Source organism: Alternaria conjuncta (assembly GCF_024043145.1).
Source record: "Alternaria conjuncta strain BMP 0040 chromosome Unknown scaffold_23, whole genome shotgun sequence".
NCBI lineage: Eukaryota > Fungi > Ascomycota > Dothideomycetes > Pleosporales > Pleosporaceae > Alternaria > Alternaria conjuncta.
In genome coordinates this window covers 181,697-203,697 of record NW_026250112.1, presented here as the reverse complement: position 1 = coordinate 203,697, position 22,001 = coordinate 181,697, and the positions used below count along the sequence as shown (strand labels likewise).

At 53.3% G+C, this 22,001-nt stretch overlaps 8 protein-coding genes across 8 annotated transcripts; 5 read left to right on the top strand and 3 right to left on the bottom strand.

Annotated features, from left to right (window-relative positions):
* Positions 1-388: 388 nt before the first annotated feature.
* J4E85_010426 (uncharacterized protein) lies at positions 389-2,659 on the top strand (the record flags this gene model as incomplete). The annotated part of the gene is made up of 3 exons (XM_051474635.1): positions 389-740; positions 831-1,069; positions 1,151-2,659. The coding sequence occupies 3 exons, from the start codon at positions 389-391 to the stop codon at positions 2,657-2,659; spliced, it is 2,100 nt and encodes a 699-aa protein (XP_051321555.1).
* Positions 2,660-4,640: 1,981 nt separating this feature from the next.
* J4E85_010425 (uncharacterized protein) lies at positions 4,641-6,227 on the top strand (the record flags this gene model as incomplete). Its single annotated transcript, XM_051474634.1, has 3 exons — positions 4,641-4,724; positions 4,780-4,920; positions 4,977-6,227. 3 exons carry the CDS (start codon positions 4,641-4,643, stop codon positions 6,225-6,227), a joined length of 1,476 nt encoding a protein of 491 aa, XP_051321554.1.
* A 1,380-nt stretch (positions 6,228-7,607) lies between these two features.
* Positions 7,608-8,354, top strand: J4E85_010424 (uncharacterized protein; the record flags this gene model as incomplete). Its single annotated transcript, XM_051474633.1, has 2 exons — positions 7,608-7,777; positions 7,826-8,354. The coding sequence occupies 2 exons, from the start codon at positions 7,608-7,610 to the stop codon at positions 8,352-8,354; spliced, it is 699 nt and encodes a 232-aa protein (XP_051321553.1).
* A 407-nt stretch (positions 8,355-8,761) lies between these two features.
* Positions 8,762-9,801, top strand: ARD1 (N-terminal acetyltransferase A complex catalytic subunit ard1; the record flags this gene model as incomplete). Its single annotated transcript, XM_051474632.1, has 3 exons — positions 8,762-8,902; positions 9,136-9,307; positions 9,443-9,801. The coding sequence occupies 3 exons, from the start codon at positions 8,762-8,764 to the stop codon at positions 9,799-9,801; spliced, it is 672 nt and encodes a 223-aa protein (XP_051321552.1).
* A 427-nt stretch (positions 9,802-10,228) lies between these two features.
* On the bottom strand, positions 10,229-11,826 carry J4E85_010422 (uncharacterized protein; the record flags this gene model as incomplete). The annotated part of the gene is made up of 2 exons (XM_051474631.1): positions 10,229-11,015; positions 11,069-11,826. The coding sequence occupies 2 exons, from the start codon at positions 11,824-11,826 to the stop codon at positions 10,229-10,231; spliced, it is 1,545 nt and encodes a 514-aa protein (XP_051321551.1).
* A 532-nt stretch (positions 11,827-12,358) lies between these two features.
* J4E85_010421 (uncharacterized protein) lies at positions 12,359-14,039 on the top strand (the record flags this gene model as incomplete). The annotated part of the gene is made up of 5 exons (XM_051474630.1): positions 12,359-12,382; positions 12,432-12,540; positions 12,588-12,705; positions 12,758-13,628; positions 13,683-14,039. The coding sequence occupies 5 exons, from the start codon at positions 12,359-12,361 to the stop codon at positions 14,037-14,039; spliced, it is 1,479 nt and encodes a 492-aa protein (XP_051321550.1).
* Positions 14,040-14,826: 787 nt separating this feature from the next.
* J4E85_010420 (uncharacterized protein) lies at positions 14,827-15,553 on the bottom strand (the record flags this gene model as incomplete). Its single annotated transcript, XM_051474629.1, has 2 exons — positions 14,827-15,433; positions 15,501-15,553. 2 exons carry the CDS (start codon positions 15,551-15,553, stop codon positions 14,827-14,829), a joined length of 660 nt encoding a protein of 219 aa, XP_051321549.1.
* A 5,595-nt stretch (positions 15,554-21,148) lies between these two features.
* On the bottom strand, positions 21,149-21,760 carry J4E85_010419 (uncharacterized protein; the record flags this gene model as incomplete). Its single annotated transcript, XM_051474628.1, has 2 exons — positions 21,149-21,635; positions 21,696-21,760. 2 exons carry the CDS (start codon positions 21,758-21,760, stop codon positions 21,149-21,151), a joined length of 552 nt encoding a protein of 183 aa, XP_051321548.1.
* Positions 21,761-22,001: the final 241 nt, after the last annotated feature.

Below are 22,001 nucleotides of genomic sequence, written 5' to 3'. Positions count from 1 at the left end.
GCATCGTAGTGTTAAAGAGCGGCCTTGACCTACACTTGGTGATGTTCGTTCGTTAGTCAGATGTCTCTAGTCGATAGCAATGCTGCCATTCCACGGCCACCGAGCCCTGCGACCCCGCATTCCGACGCCCCGCAGCTTTGCGCCATCAACCTTCTCCGCGCGACATCCACGGCTTCTGCCCACCACACATGATCCGCGCATACCGAGGCAGTGATGCAGCTTACATCTCCGCGTTATTGCCGGCGCGTCGAGATTCACGATGCGAGCTTGTCTCCAATGCCCGGCGGCATGCTCAGTCGGCCTCAACAGCACCCGCCCACCTCGCTTCGAAACGCCTGCAACTGACTCTGTTGGTCGAGCAAACAATTGACGAGTAGCCAATCGCATCATGGCAGACTTCACCGATCATCTCAAGCCCGCACACGATGGCACAGCAACCCTCCAAGCCGAACGCGACGGCTCGGGCATTGACGTCCACCAACTCGCACAGCACCTTCTAGGCCGTGATGACTTCCTGAAGCGGCAAGAAAAGGTCCTCCGCGTGTTGAGCAAGGAGAAGCTTTTCAGTAAAGATCAGCAGCTCAATCTGTCGCGACCAGAGCGGTACCATCTAGGCCTAGCAAGAGCGAAAGCCATTCAGCGATTGATGAGACGAGAAGGCTGGGACCATGAAGACTACCAGATGGCGGAATACCTGACTGACGAAATGAGCCCATACTTCTTGCATATGAGCATGTTCGGTGAGTCAACGGAAGGTTGCAGCTGAGAAAGATGTCGTGCATAATCGTACCACCGGGGGGCTGGGAGCTGACATGCACCGCATCGCACAGTCACAACGGTACGCGAGCAAGCCTCCGAAGAACAGCAAATGTATTGGATGCCCAAGATCCTCAACTACGACATAATCGGCTGCTATGCGCAAACCGAACTAGGCCATGGTAGTAACGTACGCGGCCTGGAAACCGTCGCAAAGTGGGACCCGATGAAGAAAGAGTTCGAGATCCACAGCCCAACTCTCACGGCGAGCAAATGGTGGAATGGGTCGATGGGGAGGACCGCCACGCATGCAGTACGTATTCAGCCCCTTCTTGTGCGACTGTTCCAGAACTTTATCTCTGCCTTGGGCGTTCGCTAACGTAGCCGCGTATAGATTGTGGTCGCACAATTGCTCTTGCCGAAAACGTCCTCCACAGCCGAAGGACCAGGAAAGGCCGACCGAAAAGACCAGAAGATCGAGTATGCCTCTCACGGGCCGCAAACCTTCATCCTGCAGATTCGGGATGCGAAGACTCATCAACCTTTGCCAGGGATTGCGGTAGGCGATATCGGTCCGAAATACGGGTATGCAAGTATGGATAATGGATATATGCTCTTCGACCACTTCCGCGTACCCAAGTCGGCTATGCTGAGCCGGTATGCGGAGGTTTCGGACGAGACAGGCGCATTCATTCGGACTGGTCATCCGGCTGTCGTATATGGAAGTCTGACGTTCGTACGCGGACAGATCATAATGCATGCGCGGCTGGTGCTTGCGCGGGCTGTTACTGTCGCTGTGCGATACTGCGCTATCCGGCGACAATTCAAAGACCGCGATTCTGCCAACCCCTCAGACGGCGAGATGAAGGTCCTGGACTATCCTACCGTACAGATCCGAATCTTGCCGTTGCTTGCGACTACTTTTGCGTTGCATTATACTGGCGAGTACATGTACAAGCTATACCACAAGTCAAGAGAGAATATTGAGAAAGGCGATTTTGGTCCCTTGGCGGAGTTGCACAGCGCAAGCTCAGGACTGAAGAGCCTGTGTACGACGCTTGCTGCAGATGGCATCGAGACTTGTCGACGCGCAATGGGCGGTCATGGCTTCGGTGGTGGGAGTGGGCTGGTAGGGCTAAACGGTGACTACCTCTCTAAGCCAACTGTGGAGGGCGACAATTGGATGATTACCCAGCAGGTTGCTGCGTACCTCATCAAGAAGATGTCGAATGCGGTCAATGACCCAGATTCACCGGCCAAGGATCCAACGGACGAGCTCTTCCAATTTTATCTTCGCAACAAAGACCATCGCTTACCTCAGAACGTCTTGAAAGACGGAGTTGTAGACGACCAAGGTATAGTCGACGTGTTCCAGTGGCGCGCGGCTGATCTCTCCTACCGCGCTTATCAAGCACGTGTTGTTGAGAAGAAGCCGTGGACACGTCTGATGATTCAACTTCATAACCTCAGCCGCGCATACTCAGAGCAAATTCTTGTCACGAACTTCTACAACAGCCTCACCTCGATAGCCCCGCCTGCATCGCCCGCCCTGCGCACATGCTCCCAGCTGTACGCGCTTTACACCCTCGACCAATTCGCCTCCTCATTTACAATGACGGCCGCCGTGCCGCCCGAGTCGGTCTTTGCCTTGCAGGATGGGATCATCGACCTTATGGCCGAATTGAGACCACATGCGGTGAAGCTGGTGGACGCCTGGTCGATACCAGATTGGCTGTTGAACAGTGCGTTGGGCAGAAATGATGGTAGGGTATATGAGGAACTTTTCGACATGGCGCATCGCAGAAATCCGCTCAACAAGGTAACGTTCAATCCGGACTGGCGCAGCGAGGAGATTGTGTTGGGAAGTGAGGATGGTGGTCGGCACCTGTTGGCGAAGCTATAGCATGAGCGCATCTCGTCGTTGAAAATTACTGTCTGTGCATGCGCGTCGTGTTGGCTTCGCAACTCCTGTGGTTTGGTGCGGACACCTGTCAGATGTTAATGTGGACGAAATTGAAACTCGGGGTAGCGTGAAACAAAGTCTTCCAATGTATGCGGTTACCCCTTTATGCTTCCGGCACCGGTGAGAAAACTTCGCAATGTTCAAGACACAAGCGCATTGGCGCGTCATAGTAGAGGCGAGCTTTCGAGAGACTTGGGTGAATACTCCGCAATTCATAGTGGTTTCCAAACCTTAAATTCGCGGAGCGGTCCAGTCAATCTTACTAGTCGCCCGTTGGAAGAGGCCCGATTACTGATTGCTGCCAACGCCCAATGATAAGTTGATGTCATGGTTTTAGGCCTCCGAACGCTGGAGCCGTTGAAAATGACATGCCATCTTTCCCTGCTAGACGACCGTTGAAACATTGGCATCGCGTGTTCGCGATGATCGGGTGCGTATCGGGAGTTGTTGGTCGGCGTATTTGAGGCGCTCCGAAAGTAGGCGGCCTGCATCGACCTTGCGAACTAATACTGGAGTCCAGGATAGATGAGAGGATAGGTACACCAGAAAGAGTAAAAACTTCGACACTAAGAAGTCTGAATCTTATCTGGCTGTGCCGCGAAACATGCATGGAGTTGAACGCCTCGTCTGGTGTTGCAGCATCGTCGCAGTCGGCAAGCGGGAGGCCGCTGAGCGCCAAGACACCACTAAGTCCTGAGTCAGCAACGAGAGATGCCTGTCGCTTGTGACGCAGTTATGCAGTCTACGGCACATCAACCCACTATGCAGCACCGTTTTCCCGAGCACCGGGCCTGACCCCATGCCCTTCGATCTCTGCCATTCAACCCTTATGGTCCATCTTCCGCCAGTCATCGGGCGCTCCATTCCAAGCTCGTAAAAGCGTGGCCTGGGTTTCAGCCTGATCGCCGCTACGCCTTTTCTGGCTCAGGACCCTTCGGATGACCACGCAGCACATTCGCGGACCAGAGAGGAGACATAGTTATTAGACTTGACGTTCTTTGTTCTGTGCAATCGGATGCCCGCGCTAGTGTTTGCTTCGTAGGAACCTTACCTGAGCCTGAACAGCAGCGACTACGGAGCTTGCCGCCCTTTCGTCTTACCGCCTCATCGCCTCCAGAGCATAAGCATGTCCTATCGTGGCCGACCCAGTAAGGGATGCGAGGCTTGCAGAGCCCGTAAAGTCAAGGTACGCATCTCTTTCTGTCCACTTCTGCGAGTTGCCCGCTCCTGGGGCTGCACCACGCGCAGGGCAACGACGGTCATGCGGACAAGGCTGATGCCAGAGTAGTGCGATGAGGGGAGACCAGCTTGCAGTCGATGTAGCAAGGCAGGCCATGAATGCAAATATCGAGACCAAGCCGACATCCTCTTTCGGAACCAAACGGCATCGGCTGCGCAAAGAGCTGAAGAGTCGTGGCGGAAGCGATCAAAGTCAAACCAACGTGCTACCGTTGCCGAAAGTAGCAACGCCTACAGCAACACCTATAATAACACCTATATCAAAACGCCACCAAGCGACGAGTCAACACCACCCCATCTGGACGACACGCGCTCGTCCAGCGGTAGTGTGCATTCGCCCGGTGGCTCTGTGGATGACCCAGGTCAAGAATCATCAAGCGTTGCATCCGCAACCATCGATCTAAGTCGGCTGACTATTACTCCGTCGCTCAATCCGGACTTCCGTAGAAGAGCTTTTGAGCGCTTTGTGTACGACTTTGTGCTGCCCGACTCGCCGAACCGACCAGCCGACCAGCCAGATGAAGCCCTGTGGACATTTATCCCGCTCTTGTATCAAGACGCCCTGGAGAACTCATTGATCGCGACAGCGGTTGACGCAGTATCTTACGTCAACTTCGCTAATAGATACAATGATTCTCATGCGCAAGCACTAGGTGAGGAATGCGTAGGAAGGGCCCTTCCGATGTTGACAAAGGCAATCGCGGACAAGAAGCAGGCAGCCACGAATGTTGCGCTTTGCTCAGTACATCTGATGGGCATCTACGAGGTACGTTCGTTTGTTACAGCTTGCTGGTATGCACAAAATCTAACGTGATGAACAGAATCTTACCAGCGTACAGCGGAAAGGCACCTTTCTGGCTCACAACCAAGGCGCAAATGCTATGCTTCAATTGCGGACGGTTGAGGAGTTCTACAGCGACATCATATCAGCCAGACTTTACGAAGTCATCTATGCACATCTGGTAATCGCCGTCACAGATGACTACCTTTTTTCCGCTGATGGCTAACCTTGCGACAGCTATTAGGCAACTTACAGGCAGCAAGACGCCCGCAAATACCTACTAGAGATGTGGTCAAAGTAGACGAATTACTCCCAAGCCTATACAAGAACTCCAACGCCTTTGTCATTCGTCTGATATGGCGAGCGGCAATGCTACATGCCAGATGGCACGAAATCAAGCAAAGTCCAAACCCACCAACAAACCGCATGGCCTTGCAAGAACTTCTACAGAGCGCTCTCGAACTAGAAAGCGACTACGAAGCTTGGGAGGCAAACGTCACACCGGCATGGAACTATCACATGACACCCAACACACCGGAGGCTCGGTCGACCTACGACGCCAAGTTGCAAAAGCTTTTCTTGGGTTGCCCAGGCGCACCGGAAGAGATTCACATATACCCGAGCTTGAAGCGTGTCTGGATCTGGGGCTTCTACCGTACAAGCCGCATACTTGTTCTACGTGATCTGCTCGAGATGTTGAATTGGATGTTGAGATTCCGGGACCCTTGCCTATCTTTCCGTCCTCAAGAAGCCCCGGGGCAGTCCATGCCTACTGCTCTAAGTAATGCAAATCTCCGCACGCATCACTCGGTCGCTACCGCCCGCCTAGTCGAGGTCATCGAGAAGAACTGTTCTTCCATACTTGGCAGCTTTACTGTACCGATAGATACGAAATCTGCCACCGACATATGTGGTATGCGGGGCTATATCTGCATATGGCCCCTGGGTACGATGGATTCAGTACTCAGCTCAGGTCTTGTGCCGGATAGCAATGCAGGCAAGCAACCGCACAGCGCTACTCACCTGCCAACACCACCGCCAGTTCACTCGCAACCACACCTGGCTACATCCACATCCAACGCGTCTTCCTCAAGCGAGCCGTCGACGGCCCTGGAATCCTACGAGGCAGCACCGGCATTTTCCGAACTCCGCAACATCCGGACCAAGTCGCAAAGCGGCCAATCTCCTGGCGCGAGTCCGCCATCGAACACCCCGCTCTTGGACCAAAATGCAAAGAAGAATCACATCTTTGACCCCAACCCTGCGCACCCGTACGATCACCCGCTAGACCTACCTCCACTGGACCATGGGGTTGAGCCCAGGAGGATAGACATTGCAGCGAGGCGAGAATGGATAAATCGGCTGATGTACTACATGGCCACAGAACTGGGACTGAAGAAGGCGCTCTGGTGCCCAGTCATGCAAGGCTACATGCCCACCGTGAAACCCATGGTTGACGAGATTCTCAGCCAAGAAAGAGGTTTCTAAAAACTCGAATCACGCATTTGGCAACGGAGTATAAGCAACAAGGGCATCTCGTTGGCGTTTTTGAGATTATGTCTTTTGCATTTACGAAGGGAAATATGGGGTTGGATGCACGATTTGGTAACATATTTGTTCACGTACATATTATTTCGGTTCGAAGCTATTTGGATATACACGAAAGTTATGGCTTGTATTTTGAAATATGAGGGTATTGTTGAGTGATTGAGAGTAATATGGTGAGCTGACTCGGTTAGGACAAGCGTTCACTACAGCCTTAGTTGTGAGCGGGTAGGCAACAGCTCGCTGGAGTCCTGACATTCACAGTTCGAACTATATACCCATCGCCCATTAGTTCCAGCTGCCGTTGCGATTCAGTGCGACCAACCGCCATCAACCGATTTCCACCAGAGAAATCCCCAAACTCAAATGGGCGGGCACAGGATGAATTACGTCGCAACCCTGCCTTCCATCCCCGAGGAGGCCGTCGACACGCACGACCTTATGTAAGTTCTGTCTCTGGAACTGTCGCTGCAAATGTTGGCTCGACCCGCTGACATGCACAGCACAGAAGCCAATGCCAAGAACTCACCATTGCTGCGCCTTCCCGGCGAGTTGCGCAACAAAATCTACGGCTACGCTCTCGCCGACTCCTCCATCGAACCACTGCTGCGCCCGCGGACTGCCTCAACACACGCTCGATTAAGCTCGGGCCGACCCATGTCCCCCACCGTCTCACTCATTCGAACATGTCGTCAGACCCGGTCTGAGGCCGAGTCTCTCTTCTTTTCCCACACCACTTTCGGCTTCAATTATGCGCGATATGACTTTCATCGTTTCCTGGGACACATTGGGCGTGAAAAGAGAAAACTCATCACGTCGATTGCCATGCTATTCTCTACGCTTGAATTGCTTGAGCAATACGAGGGGCGGTATAAGCTTCCACGGCTGGAGTACGTTTACGTGAGGGTGTCTGCTGAATATCATGAATATTATCACAAGGGAAACACGCAAACACTACAGAGGCTTGCTGGGATAATGGGAGGGAAATTGGGATGTGAGAAGGCTACGTTTGTTCCGAAAGTATATGTTTGTCCGTGTGATCGATGTCAAGTAGGTAGTAGTGGTGGTAGATTCGGTATGAGACAAGAAGATCGCTCGTGTCTTCAGGCAGTCTCGGATCGCGAGGACAGAACCTCGTCCTCTGGCTGCAGCCTCATGTAATTAGCGCCAAATCGCAGTCACCATCACCGTTTGTCCTCATGCAGACCCTGTACTAGTGTCGCGGCCAGCATTGACTGACAGCTCCCCTACCGACTACCGATCGTCTCTCCCATCACCAACCTTGAAGCATAAAACCGACGTCGCGTTGCCCACGCCTTGACGATGCTTCGCCTCACCGACTTAGGTTCCATGAAACCTCGCGTCTTACCTCCGGGACAAAAGGACGACCGCGACGAAGACCTCCGCGGCGTCGACGATGTCTTCAACAACGACTACGACGCACAAAGCAACACCAACACCATCTCCCCACAGAAGCACAATAGAGACAAAACGTACACCCACCCCTCCCTACCTACACCCTCGCTCCTAACACCCGCCAGCACGCACACCAACCAACCCCCCTCACATCTCCTCCTCCTCCCCGCCGAACTCCGCAACAAGATCTACAACTTCGTCTTCCTAAACACCACCATCAACATCAACAAGCTCCTCGTCAAAAAAGACGTGCTCGGCCGCTACCCCAGCGTCCGCGCCATACTTTACACCTGCCGCCAGATCTACGTCGAAGCCAGCGCTTTGTCCTTCACTCTGTGTACCTTTGTCCCTAGCTACTTCGCGCTAAGGTTCTTTGCGTCGTCTAATCTGCCTGCAAGTGGGTTTGGGAGGGTTGAGAGGCTGTGGTTGACGGAGGGGAATGGGCGGGCTATCATCGAAGGACAGGATGAAATGAAGGGTGCCTATCTCAAAGAATGGTTTGCTTCATTAAAGCTCTTGGAGATAGAAGTATGGCGTCTGAAAGTTAACCTGACGGACGCTCAGGCAAAAGAGAAGGTGAGGGATGCGTTTGGGCTGCCGGATCTGCATGTTGTGGGGAGGCGCATAGGTGAGGATGGGGTGGTTTCTGGTTGATATTTTGGATGGGATGGGGTTCTAGGGTACGACGGATGATCGGAATTGAGCTTGAGGCTTAAGGGCTGAGTCTGTCATGTTGCGAATTGAGGGTCTTGGGCTTCCTGAGGAATGAGGAATGTCGCGTCGGCGTTTAACCCCGCGCTAACTTCTAAACCCCGACCTGACCCCACAAGTCCTGCTTACATAACGCACTCGCCCCATCGCCCTCTCACCAAAGCACCTTCCAAAGTGCTTGGAACCCATCGCTCATCCCCCCATCCGCATTCGCATTAGCGCTGCAACTCACAGGTACACCCGTGCCATTCTAATCAATTCGATATACACCTCACATCCCAAATCACACCCGGGTGTTGTAAAGAAAGAGCTAGGAAAACACCACACACATACACGACGCTACCGCTAAAATGGATATCCGCGTCCTACGCCCATCGGACATTCCGCATGTCCAGCTTGCGAATATTACGAATTTGCCCGAGAACTACTTTTGCAAGTACTATCTGTATCATGCGATGAGTTGGCCGCAGTTGAGCTATGTGGCTGTTGATGTAAGTTTTTTGTGTTTATATTTGGGGAAGAGCTGGGAACAGGTGTGAAGAGGAATGATTAAAGGACGAGAGTTGCAGTTATTCGCGAGTGCTGCGCTTGGCTCGTTCATGAAATAATGGTTGAGCAACGGGGAGTCCCGTCGTTACGTGGAACACGTGACGATCTGCTGTTACTTGTCCTTTCGATATTGGTGACACGTTGATACGTTTTGCACGTTACTAACACCACTCAGGTATCCCGCCCCCCCAAAACCCCCTACGACCCCCCCAAAATCGTCGGCTACGTCCTCGCCAAGATGGAAGAGGAACCCACCGACGGCGTCCAACACGGCCACATCACTTCGTTATCCGTAATGCGCACCCACCGCCGCCTGGGCCTCGCCGAGAAACTAATGAGACAATCCCGTAAGTCAACTCTTCTCACCAGCACCACCCATCTTTTCCATCCATCCCAACACCCCAACATTCCAACATCCCGACAACCAGCATCAACCCCCAACCCCACATCCCACCCCATCTAACTCACCTAACCCCCCCTAGAGCGCGCCATGGCAGAAACCTTCAACGCGCACTACGTCTCCCTACACGTCCGCGTCTCCAACAACGCGGCCCTGCATCTCTACCGCGAAACCCTCGGTTTCACCGTCGACAAGATCGAAGCGAAATACTATGCTGATGGTGAGGATGCGTATAGTATGAGGATCGAATTGGCGGAGTTGAAGGAGCAGCTGCGTGACGAAGAAGAAGAAATATTTGGTAGCGAGGGGCTTGATGAGGGGGATGCCGTGGGGAGTGAGGGGCAGAAAGAGAAGAAGCCCGCGAAGAAGACAAAGGTCAAGGTGGGAAGGGGGAAGGGTGTTGTGGATCTTGTGGAGAAGAACGAAGCGGCTGCTGCTTAGGAGACAGGGGTTGCCATTGCTCAAATCTTTCAGAGGATACGGTTTGGGATGGGGAGGTGACTCCCGAGGTCCTCCCTCACAACCTCTTCTGAGCATAGGGTTATTATTGCTTGAGAATGGATATTGGTGGTGTGTTGGTATTATTGTAGTTGGAGGCACATTCGTTGTGCTATAGAAGCCCTAGAGGAATTACGCTATCCAGCGTATATCCCTATCTGACCTTCTCATGCTATGCTATACCACGCCATATGCTACCGTATATTCTAAAATTCTCAACTCCATCTCCATGCAAGAAGGAAGTAGCCAACCAAAAGAACAAGAAGAAGAAAGGAAGAAAAGAAAACGCCCATCCGTGTACCTTGTTGGATATCATAAAGTGCCCAGATCATAATAGCCCGCCACATAAATCATCATCTTCCCCATCTCCCTACATCAACCCCCCAAGCACAACCTTACCCACACCACCAACCTCACTCTTAAGCCCCGCCCGACAACTATCCTCAAACTCGCGCACAACCCCCGCAAGAATAATCTTCCTCACCCGCGCATCCGCCTTGTTGAACAGATCCCCCACCAAACTAGGCACCCCACCACCCGCGCTCGCCACACTCTCAGGCGTACTAAGCATACTCAGTATCTTCGTATAACAATCAATCAAGACATCGCACAGCGTAGCAAACGTGCTGAAGAAATCGGGGTCGAACGGTAAACTCGGGGTCTGGAGATGCGTGTAGCTTTCGTTGGGGAGCAAGGAATCGTCTGTTGTAGGCGGGGAGTCAAACCCGCCGCCCATACCTCCACTTGTTTCCGACCCGGTGAAACTATTGCTTGGAGTGAGGAGCGGGAAATCGCCGTTCGCGCTGCTGGACCGCCGGCCTTTACTCCCCATTGACATGCCCATGCCCATTCCCATGCCCATGTTTGCGCGCTTGAACATCTGGGGGAGGCGGGCGCGGGAGAGGGACGAGGGGGTGGAGCCGTCGGCCGGGTGGATGGATTGGTATTGTTCGAATTCTAGCAAGAGGGCGTTGAGGGCTTTGAGGTAGTCGGACGGGGAGTTTGCGTTTAGATCGAGGATGGTGGGGAGCGAGAAGCCGAGGAGCAGGTAGTGGGTTGCGCGCCGGGCTTGGTTGCGCGTTGTGAAGGAGGGGAGGCGCGTGAGGTCTGTTTTGGAGAAGAGGAGCGTGTTGAACCAGTAGATGCGGCCTTCGTGGCTGGGGGGTATTAGTGAGAGTTGATATAGAAGAGGGAAAATGGAAGGACTCACGCTTTCCGCAGATAGTCGAGGGTGGATATGCGCTTTGAGGCGAGCTCGTGGATGTGCTGGAAGACGAGGTTGGGGTTGGAGCCGTTGGGGACGGGGATGGGCGCGGCAGGTGCTAAGGTGCGGTTGGACTGCTGGTTTGCCTGGAGGATCTCCTTCTGGGAGGGGGGATGGCGCAGCGGGATGGGGACAGCCATGTTGCCGAAGGGAGTCTTGGGCTTGTCGACGGCGCTGAGGGGGCTCTTCTCGTAGACCTGGGCCTGGGGCTGTTGGACGCTGCCACCCTCGGTCTTGACGTTCTCGCTGCTTTTTTGCTTGCTGCGCGAAAAGGTGGATATGGAGAGGGCGGGCCGCGAGGCATTCGTCACGCTGGCGGGCACGGGGGCCTTCTCGGGGGAGTAGGTGAGGGCCAGGGTGGCCGAGGGGGTCCTCTTATGCGAGGACGAGGCCGACGCGTTGGTGCGAAGCGAGGCGGACCGTGACCTCCGCAGCGTGGACCCGAGATCGGTGACGGACGAGGCGATGCTGTGCCTGCTGCTGGCGTGCCTGCGTCGTGGTGGCGTCGCTGCGAGGCGGGCGGGAAACTCGTATTGGTCGAGCTCGAGAGGGGGTGTCTTTAGCCCGGGGTTGGCCGCCGGGGTGATGTTGAGTTGGGGCGGCGCGAGGGTCGAGTTTGTTTGCTTGTGTCCTTGTCCCTTGGTCTTGCCGCCGAAAAACGAGGGGCGGCGGGAGAAGAGGCCCTGGCTGGAGTTGTCGGCCATGCTGGTAGCCCATGTGCTTTCCCAGACGTGTGGGGCTACCGAGCGATCAGGGGCTGTTTCACCACGGACCCTGATAACATTGCCGCATTGCTATATCTACTTGTAAATATACTATGGTCTCTTCGTTAGAATGTAGGTGAGGAGACACGCAGACGGGACTGCACGCTATAAGGTAGATACTGGCGCGCAAAACGAAAACGTGTTTCGATTCGCGGCTACAGCTGATACCGTGAGAACCTATCCCGACGCAGGAACAAGCCGCCCGAGGCCCATCCCTGCCCACCGCCTCTGCCCCTGTCGCCTACTTTGCCATAGCTTCACTGACTATGCCATTTGCCCACGTGCGGCTATCAGCACGTTAGGCTGAATCCAGAGTGGCAGGTGCTGTTTCCAAGCTCCAAGCTTCCAAGCTTTCCAGTCCCGCGGTTCAGACTCGACACCGTCCGACTCTCCCAGACACACCATTACTACCAAGTACCGCTGTACTGTTGTTGTGTGTTGCTGCCAGCCCCGCCAACTACCCCACGTCACGATGCAGCGCAGACAGAGCGCGCGAGTACGCACCACCACGACATTCATATCCGCGCAACACTAACGAAACACAGGGAGAGTGGATTCCCACAGAGGGACAGTGGCCCGTGGATCCTCAGGAAGACGTCGAGGTTTCGGAGCAGCGCATATGGGTCGATGGCTGTTTCGACTTTGCTCACCACGGTATGCCGGCTGCCGCATTCGAGGTATCCAGCGCTTACAGAGACCAGGCCATGCGGGCGCCATGCTGCAGGCGCGCCAGCTGGGCAACGAGCTGTTCGTTGGTGTGCACTCGGATGAGTCCATCATGGAGAACAAGGGCCCCACGGTGATGCGCCTCGACGAACGGTGCGCGCAATCACTAACTTTACCTACCAACTTCCTTGACTAATGATTTCAGTGTCGCCGCCGTCGAAGCCTGCCGATGGGCTACCAAAGCCGTCCCGAGGGCGCCCTACGTAACTTCGCTGCCCTGGATCACCCACTACGGCTGCCAATACGTCGTCCACGGCGATGACATCACCTCCGACAGCGACGGAAAGGACTGCTACCGCTACGTCAAGGCAGCCGGAAGGTTCAAGGTGGTTAAGCGCACGCCCGGCATCTCGACGACCGACCTCGTGGGTCGTATGCTGCTGTGCACCAAGTCGCACTTTATACCATCGCTGGAGAAGAGGCTGTCCGGAGACGAGGGCCCGGGTGACGAGAAGGAGCGGTTAAAGACGGGAGAGGAGATGCTTCAGCGCATCAAGGACTACGCGACCGACGCCTCAGGTCGCGCGCCCGGCTGCGACGTGTGGTACTGGCATGCTTCCCGACCCGTCAAGCTGCGGAGGACAACCACCAGCAACACCGTAACCTCGCCTACCTCGCCCACTGCGCCGCGCCCCGGCACCGTCCGCCAGGCCTCGACCGCCTCAGCACTCGGACCCGTCAAGGAAGAAAAGGGCAAGTTCCACGAGTTGGTCAAGGGCAAGGGCGTCAAGCCCGGCCAAAAGGTCATCTATGTCGACGGAGGCTGGGATCTGTTCTCCTCGGGCCACATCGAGTTCCTCCGCCTCGTCACACAATCCGAAGAAGAAACCGCAAAGGAGGGCGGCTGGTACACCGACGAAGCAAAAGCAGCGCGCATAGAAAAGTCCGGCGAGGACTACGGCCCCATCTTCCTCATCGCCGGCATCCACGACGACGAAGTCATCAACCACTGGAAAGGCATAAACTACCCCATCATGAACATCTTCGAGCGCGGCCTCTGCGTCCTCCAATGCAAAGTACGTCTCCCCTCCCCTCCTTCCCCATCCGACCCCCACTAACCGCCCACCCAGTACGTTCACGCGGCCATCTTCGGCGCCCCCTTCTCCCTCTCCAAAGCCTTCCTCCACACGCTCCCCTACGCCCAACCCCTCACCGTCTACCACGGCAAAACCACCTTCATGCCCCTCGCCTTCGACCCCTACGCCGTCCCCAAGGCCCTCAACATATACCGCGAAATCGCTAACCACGACTTCCAAAACGTAAACGCTGCGGAGATTGTAGCGCGGATTATGAAGGGGAGAGCGTTGTATGAGGAGAGGCAGCGTAAGAAGGGCGAGAAGGGGATGACGGAGGAGGTGGAGAGGATTAGGCAGGAGATGGAGAGGGAGCAGAAGAGGAGGGAGGTGGAGGGGCAGTTTGGGCTGTAGATGGGGGCGGGGTTGGGGATATGTGTGTGGAGGGGGTGGGGTAGGATGGGTAGAGAGGGATGTGATGTTGCTAGCGCGTTCGACGTTATATACCAATCTTCAACAGATATTCATATCCTCTCCCTAATGTACAAGACATGGTTCAGATCACAATTCAGCTGATCTGGTCCGGCATCGCCACACCCAATTGAGCGGTCCCGAATCGCCGTCAATCAAGCCACCTTCCAGCGCTCTACCGAAATCCGCCGAAGCGAAAAGAATTGATTCAACAACCTCCTCATACTCGTCCCCCGTCTCCCCCAACATCCTTTCCAGGCAGACCTCCTCAATCCCAATCCACACCTTCAACGCCTCCCGGACGTCCTCCCATTCCCTCAACTACCTATTAACATACACCCTAGGGTCTCCAACTTCGGCGCGCAAATCTCAGGTAAACGGCCTCGACGCGGATACCTATAGCTCCTCTCAATGACCTCGGCAAATTCATCCGAGATCCTGAGCGAGGTGATGAGACTAAAGATCTTGGGCTTGAGGCTACGGGGTGGCTGGCGTGAGTTAGAGGACTTGGGTATATTGTTGAGTGGGTGTAGAATGGTGTGGTGGCTTTGTGGTGGGTTTGCTTGCAGGCGCTTAGGAGGGGTGGGAGATAGATGGACATTTTGATCTTGACAATTGCTCGTTTTCGCCTACAAAATCCTACCCAATAGTCATTCCAGTCCACCCGCGTTCTACCATCTCTACCCACTGCCTCTTTCCTTATCAGCCACACAAAAGAATGTGTTGAGCTTCACCCTCTTTCCATAAACGTCCAATGTCTGACCAACAGCTCCTTTGACGGAAAATACTTCTCACCCAACCTCTCCTCAACCACCACATCCAACTCATCATCCCCAAACCACTTCCTTATCGCTTCCTTTGTCGAATCGCCCTGATAGTGGCCAAATGGCCAATTCCTGAACGTGACGCACACACGCTCCAAGCGCGGTAAGTGCAAGGTACACGCTTTGGTAGCTTGTGAGTTTGTCTCGCGCTTATCAACCTCCTGTTCCATGAGGTCAAGGAAGACCTCGCTGATTCGGAGGGAAGTTATGTAGGCGCAGAGGCTGTGTGAGTGTTTCGAGTATAGCAAGTACCACGCGTCGCCGGGGAGGGTGTCGATAGTAGTTTGGGCGTATACGAGTGCGGTAGCTTCGTGGCGAGTTTGTTGGCAGGTGGAGAGGAGCCCCGGCAGGTGGAATTGCATGGTGAATATGGATGTTGGATCGTCAGGGCTTGCATTGGTAATGGTCGCGGCGATGTGGATCTGTTCCGAGTGGCCTACGTAGGTGTAGATCTTGTTGCGCAACTCAGCGGGGAGGCGGAGGAGAGGGGATGTGAGGGTGTTGGTAAGAGTGCTAGGAGGTGTGTGCGTTAGTAGGTAGATAATAGTGTTTAGTGACGGCGCAGGTCGCGGAGACATACATCTCGGACATGGCAGTGTCGACTGCAACGGCTGTAGAAGATGGAGGTTCCATTATGCGTGGGTTAGAGAATGTAGGGTGTATTGGTCTCGGCTAGTGGGTAGTTGACTGAACAGGGATGAGGACTTGGAGCGGACAAACAGTTCACTGTATTTCGCATAATTCAGACTAGTGCAGTTAGAGCACTAGCGGTGCTGCTAGCTTATCTGCCGTTATACCACCCACTGTTCGAGATCAAGATACACAGCCTCTCCTACCTGCCCAACATGGAGACTACAGTCGCAACCACGACCACACCTGCAGCTCTCGAAACCAACAGCGCGATGTCCACGATGTACGCACCCCGTTATATATCCATTAACTTGCACTAATTAGCCACCTAGATCCCATCCCACATCCCCATTCCTCCTTCTCCCCGCAGAACTCCGCAACGAAATCTACACCTTCATCGGTCTATCAACCAAAATACAAGTCCTCAACATGCAAAGGCCATCCAAACACCACCCATTCTTCTACACCATCCCCCCATTCCTGCGCACGTGTAAACAGATACGCAACGAAGCCACCGCTCTCATCTACGCAAACGCTACATTCGACATTACCCGTGGCGGCGACTTCTCCTGGACCACGCGTTGCGTTGGGGCAAAGTTTTGTACTACGTTGCAGATTTCCTGGGTGGTTTCGAGCCAACTCGCAGGAGAGGCTATTGAGAACAGAGGCAGGTGTGCTGTGTGCCCGCTGCCGAATTTGGAGAGGGTGGAGGTGATGTGGGCATCGAAGTGGGGAAGGGAGAGAGTCAGAGCTGCGTTGAGGGATTGGTTCGGAAAGGAGGATTTGGTGGTTGAGTACAGAGATAATGGGGGGATGGCGACGACTTGGTAGAGATCTGGACACTTGCGCCTGTGGGAGGTTGAGATTGACGAAACTCAGTAGCGAACTCGAAGAGAGCGATCCATGTATTGTGTGATGTGCGGGTCAACTAATAATGGCTACCTTGATTCTCTTTCTCTTTGACTAGCCAATCCCTGTGACGGCTGAGAGCACCCTCCCCTAACCTACCGCTCATCCTACTAGTGACTCAAACACAACTTCCACAGCAATATCCTCACACCACGCTCTCAAAGCTGCCCTTATCTTTTCCTCTTGCCAAAGCTTGTACGCATTCCATGACCAGACGTGGATTTTCTTCAAGTTGGGCAGCCATTCAGCAGGAGGTACATACTCTCTAGTGAAACCCCGTCGCCGACTGGGATACCATGCGATATAATCGGCAAAAGTCGAACCAAGCTTGATTGTAGTGACGTGCTCTAAGAGCTCATGACTACAACGTGGGTACTGCAATGAGTAAATCTCGAGTTTGAAATAGAATGTTGCGTGGGCGCATATTAGTGGGGTGGCTTCGTAGCGGGTTTGCGTGCACGCTTGGAGTAGGCCTGGAAGGGGGAAGCTGTACTTAATGAAGGTGCGGGTGCTAGCTTCTATCTTTTCGATCTCTTTTGCTCGAACGGTTGTAGAGAGGGCTAGATAAGTATATATCTTGTTGCGCAGTTCGGCGGGGAGGCGGAGGAGGGGGGACGTTAGACTGTTGGTGAGAGTACTAGGCGCGTCCGTTAGTGGGTGGTGTCAAGTAGATAGCGGGGGGCTTACATTTGGGACATGACGGTGGAGGATACAACGGCTCTAGAAGAAGTTTCCATTCTTTGGACGGACGGAGAAGTAGAGTATAATGATTTTGGCTAGTGGGTAGTTGACGGAACTGAGTAGGTAATTCGAAGTGAGTGCTTCCGAGGTCGATTTATCTGCAATGCGCTAACTGCCTAGCCAAGGACTGATACTGCAACCCGCTTCTCTTTCGACTAGCCAGTTCTCGTGACCTCTAAACTACCATCTTCCTGCCCACCGCCCATTCTCTCAGTCACACAAAGATGATTTGCATGGTATTCTTCTTGCACAACATCTTCAGTGCTATCATTGTAGTAACTCCCCACGGTTGCATGCATGCGTCAGACTCGATGTAAATCCTCTCCACGTTCGGCAGCCATTTAGTCGGAAATTGCAGTCCTGCATAGTCTCTACCTTTTCGAACATGGTGTGAGACGAGGCATGCAATACGACCCCCAATCTTAATCGAGGTAACGAACTCGCCGATTCCGTCGTCGCAGCTGCCGTTCATCCAGGCACCCGTGTGACACTGAGTGAAATCGAAGAGGGCTGATCTGTATACTATCGAGGTGGCTTCGTGTCGGATTTGTTTGCACGTCTCCAGTTCAGCTGGGAGCTGGAAGCTGCATGTGAGAGACCCTTCAGGTTGAGTGGCTTTAATGACAGTAGATAGGCCGACATAGGTGTATATTTGGTTTCGCAGCTCAGCGGGCAGGCGAAGGAGTGGAGAGGTGAGTTGATTGGCGGATGTGCTGGCAATATCGTCAGTGGGAAGTGCGGGGAATGGCGGTGGACGTACATTTTGGACACGACGCTGCCTGGTTGAAAGATCAGTGAGTTTTGGGTCTCCATGTTGAGTAAGTAGAGAATATTGTGTATGTTGAGGCTGGTGGTAGATAGGAGCAGGTAAATGACTCAGGGAGTGAGTAATCAATGCACTGATCCAGAAGGGCTAGTATACCAATTCACTTCGTATAGTGTATGCAGAAATTTTGACATACTCAACTTCGGTTTATGAACCGACGGAGTAATTGTACCTCCTAAGAACAGCGGGACTGTCATGAGTCTCGAACACCATCTTCAGAGGCTCATGCTACAGCGAATACCTTGTGCAACGAAATCAGAAAGGCGGGGCATACCCATTGAATACCACCTCCAGGTCATCCTTCCCACACCAGACTCTCAGACCTTGTATAACTTCGTCATCAACACACCAATACCTTTGATGACACGGCGCGAGTTCAATTCTCTCCAGGTTTGGCAGCCAGTTGATAGGAGACTTGAACTCCGCGTAATAGCCGTCTTCCTTGGTCGCACACCTTGTCACATACTCGGCGATATGGAAATCGATTATGATCGACGTGACGAGTTCGCAGACAGGGTGGAAGCAGCAATCGTATTGCAGGTGTTCGGAGTCGCAACCGGAAAAGTCGAAAGAAGCATGCTTGTATAGCAGTATAGTGGCTTCTTCATGAATTTGTTTGCATGTGCGGAGGAGGCCAGGCAGCTGAAATTTAAGCTTTCTGGCGGAATTGTCTTGGTATACATTGACTTCAATGCTAGTAGAAAGACCCGCGTAGGTATATATCCTGTTTCGCAGCTCGGCGGGGAGGCAAAGAAGTGGAGACTTGAGCTGATTTCTAAGAGTGCTTGGTCTCGTATAAGTAAGTGCAAATTGATGAGAGACGATGCGCTTACATGTCCATCTTGGTATTGCAGCCTGAGAAGCCCGCAGAGGAAGCGTTGATCTCCATAACGAAGAGCCGGGGAGCTTGGCGCCGCATAGATCTGGTCGTAGGTAGTGGACGGATGGAAAGAGAAAGTTTGAGAAGGGAAGGCAGTGTTTAGTGCGCTATCTCAGAAGGCACTAGTGCAATACCCCACTTCTTATTGTGGCTAATCAGGACCGATGGCTTCAAGGTCATCTCAAATGTATTGCTTCCCATGTTTTGCCTGAATAAGACTTTTCGGTGCTTCACTGTAGTGGGACATGGTACTGCTGATGGTTGCACGGTTTACTAACGACCGATGAAATTATGGAGTGGCTTGTCTGACATAATGCCTTTTTATGCCATCTCAATTGCTTTTGCCGGTTCTGTCATCATATCCGTGGTGCTAATTGCCGGATTTTGATATCGCAGGTCCACCAAAATTTTAGGGTAATGTTTGCTGACAGCCGTAGAACTCCATTTTCATGTGCGTGATCGTGAACAGATGAGGTAAAGGCACCGCGTGCCACTCGGCCATATTCTTTGCCTATCCATCGGGCATCTCACAGAGTTTCGAAAATGACCTCCAAAGTGTCCTTCTCACACCAGGCTCTTACCGCCGCCCGGATTTCATCGAGTTCCATTGGAAACCCATACTTGTTTGGAGTGATGAGAACCCTCTCAAGCTTCGGCATCCATATAATTGGAGACTTGTATTCGTCAAGCCAGCGTTCGCTTCCTTGATTGGCGTGGAAAAGGCTCTCGGCGAGACAGTACGAGATCCTGATAGACGTGGCAAACTCGCCGAACTCATGGTCGCAGCGGAGATGCCACCAAGCACATCCCCACCCGGAGAAATCGAACACGGCCAACTTCCAAACAAGCGCAGTCGCTTCTTGCCTGATGTGCTTACTGATTTCGAGCATATAGGGCATCCGGAAGTACACTGAGTAGATGGCAGGACCAGTTGGCAGTGGGGCCAACGCTACATCGACTTGGACAACAGTCGAGAGGCCTACGTAGGTGTATATCTTGTTGCGAAGCTCGGCGGGTAGAAGAATAAGACGTGATTTGCGCTGATTTCTGAGCGTACTATCTAAGATGTTAGTTATTGTGAGCGTGCGGCTGAGAGGCGGTTGGCTTACATTTCTGACATTGCGCTTTCATATGACGAAACCGCGGGTGAAGGTAGGCTCGCCATGGTTGGTATCGTGGGTATCGTGTAGAGAGATGGTGGTTGTACTTAACTAAGATCAAAAGCGACGGCAGGCGAAGTCAAGGTATGAGGCGTCTCGGTAATCGAGGTGAGAGTGAGCTTAATTGATTGTTGTATTGGAGTGGACGAAATGACTGTCTAGCGCCTGTTCATTTTGGGTAGGAGCAAACGCTATGACGTACGAGTCGCGCTCTAACCTAACAGAACCCTTCCCATACCCTTACACAGCTTCCTCGAAGATGATTTCAAGGTCTTGGTTCCTAGTGCAAGCTCGCAATTTATCCCGTATGTCCTTACTCATATGCGATCCCATAGGTAAAGCCAATACGTATACTCGCTTCAAAGCCGGAAAGGCTGGACGCTCCAGTTTACACAGATCATCCACGCCCCTGTAGTGCATGCGAACGGATGTCATAAGGTGATAGACCGGTAGCCTCGAGATCCGCTTGATCCACGAATGATCCTTATCGGAGACCCTGTAGGTCACATGGTCGAAGAACATCGCACGGGCTTCATAGCGGAGCTGAGAACAGGTTGATATGAGGGCCGTGAATCTTTCGTACGTGTAATTACTCCAGCGGTATATACGGATGTACATACTGCTGAATGTGTACACGTAGATCTTGTTGCGGATCTCGCCTGGAAGTCGGAGAAGTGGAGAATGAAGCTGGTTTCGAGTCGTACTGGATAAATTGTCAGCGGGTGCGGCTGCGTATCTGCGTGGGAAATGGCTAAACTACATGTCTGTTACGGCGCTGCTATGTCGCATGGCTGGGGTTGAGGCCAAGAGTTCGAGGTCGAGGATTGCGATCCTTCTCATTTGATGAGGAGTACCTTTGCGTATGTGGTGGTTCGATATCGCGTGAGTAGAGTAAGCAGATAGGTTGATTTTGGTATATGGACAGCGGGTGGTAGAGGGAAGTAGGTTGAAGGCTTTGGGGGTGATTTCGTGAATTAGCACAGAAGGACCGACTGCTACCTCGTTTCCATCGCAGAGCTCTGGTCATGACGTATCAATACTCTCGTCATTCCCGTAAGCGGAACCCGCCCTTGTGATTATCTCTAGAACGCTGAGCTGGGGGCCACTTGCAAGTCCGCATTTCCCGCCCAAGTTCGTAGCGCATCAACCCCCAAACTATCCTTTGGCATGCGCGATTTACTCCAACCAGCGACATATACTCGCTCCAGTTCCGGGAAGAGTTTAGCTCCCTGTCGTTCCGCTACAAAATGCTCATCCTCCCGTAGGAGCCTTATAATCCGCTGCGATCGTAGATGGATGGAAGTGACGAGCTGGAAGTCCGCGTGTGGAAGCGTCTGTGGGAACTCCGAGAACAGGAGCGCCCTCAAATCGAGAGTCGCATGCGCGAAGAAGATGGCGTGGGCTTCATGGCGCATCTGAGAACAGGTGGATATGATGGCTGTGGACTTGCGGGCTCGAGGACTGTTGTTGAAGACGGCCTGAGTGCGGGAACACGCGTACGCGTAGATCTTGTTGCGTATCTCTCCTGGCAGCCGTAATAGAGGTGAGTCGACCTGGTTCTGAAGGGTGCTGGATACATGTTAGCAGATGCCCGTCGTCTCGATAGGGTTGAATAGTCCAGGTACTTACACCTCGCGAGCTTCTTTGGAAGTGAGCACGCGACGCTGACGTGAGGTGACTGTCTGTCGTGACATATTGCTACGCGGGGTCAGGATCGAAGTCCAGAACGTTGTTCAATGTCACAGAACGCTTACCCAAGTACGTGTGTTTGAGGATTTATGGGCTACACCAACCAGGCAGCGTAGTTGCTCACGAGACTGTATGAGCTAATGGCTTGATGAGAACAATCTGTGGGAAGACAAGAGAAGAGGACTGGTTTCGGCGATCAAGGCGTTTTATATACAGAGGGTGCGTGCGGGAGTGAGTGCAAGACCG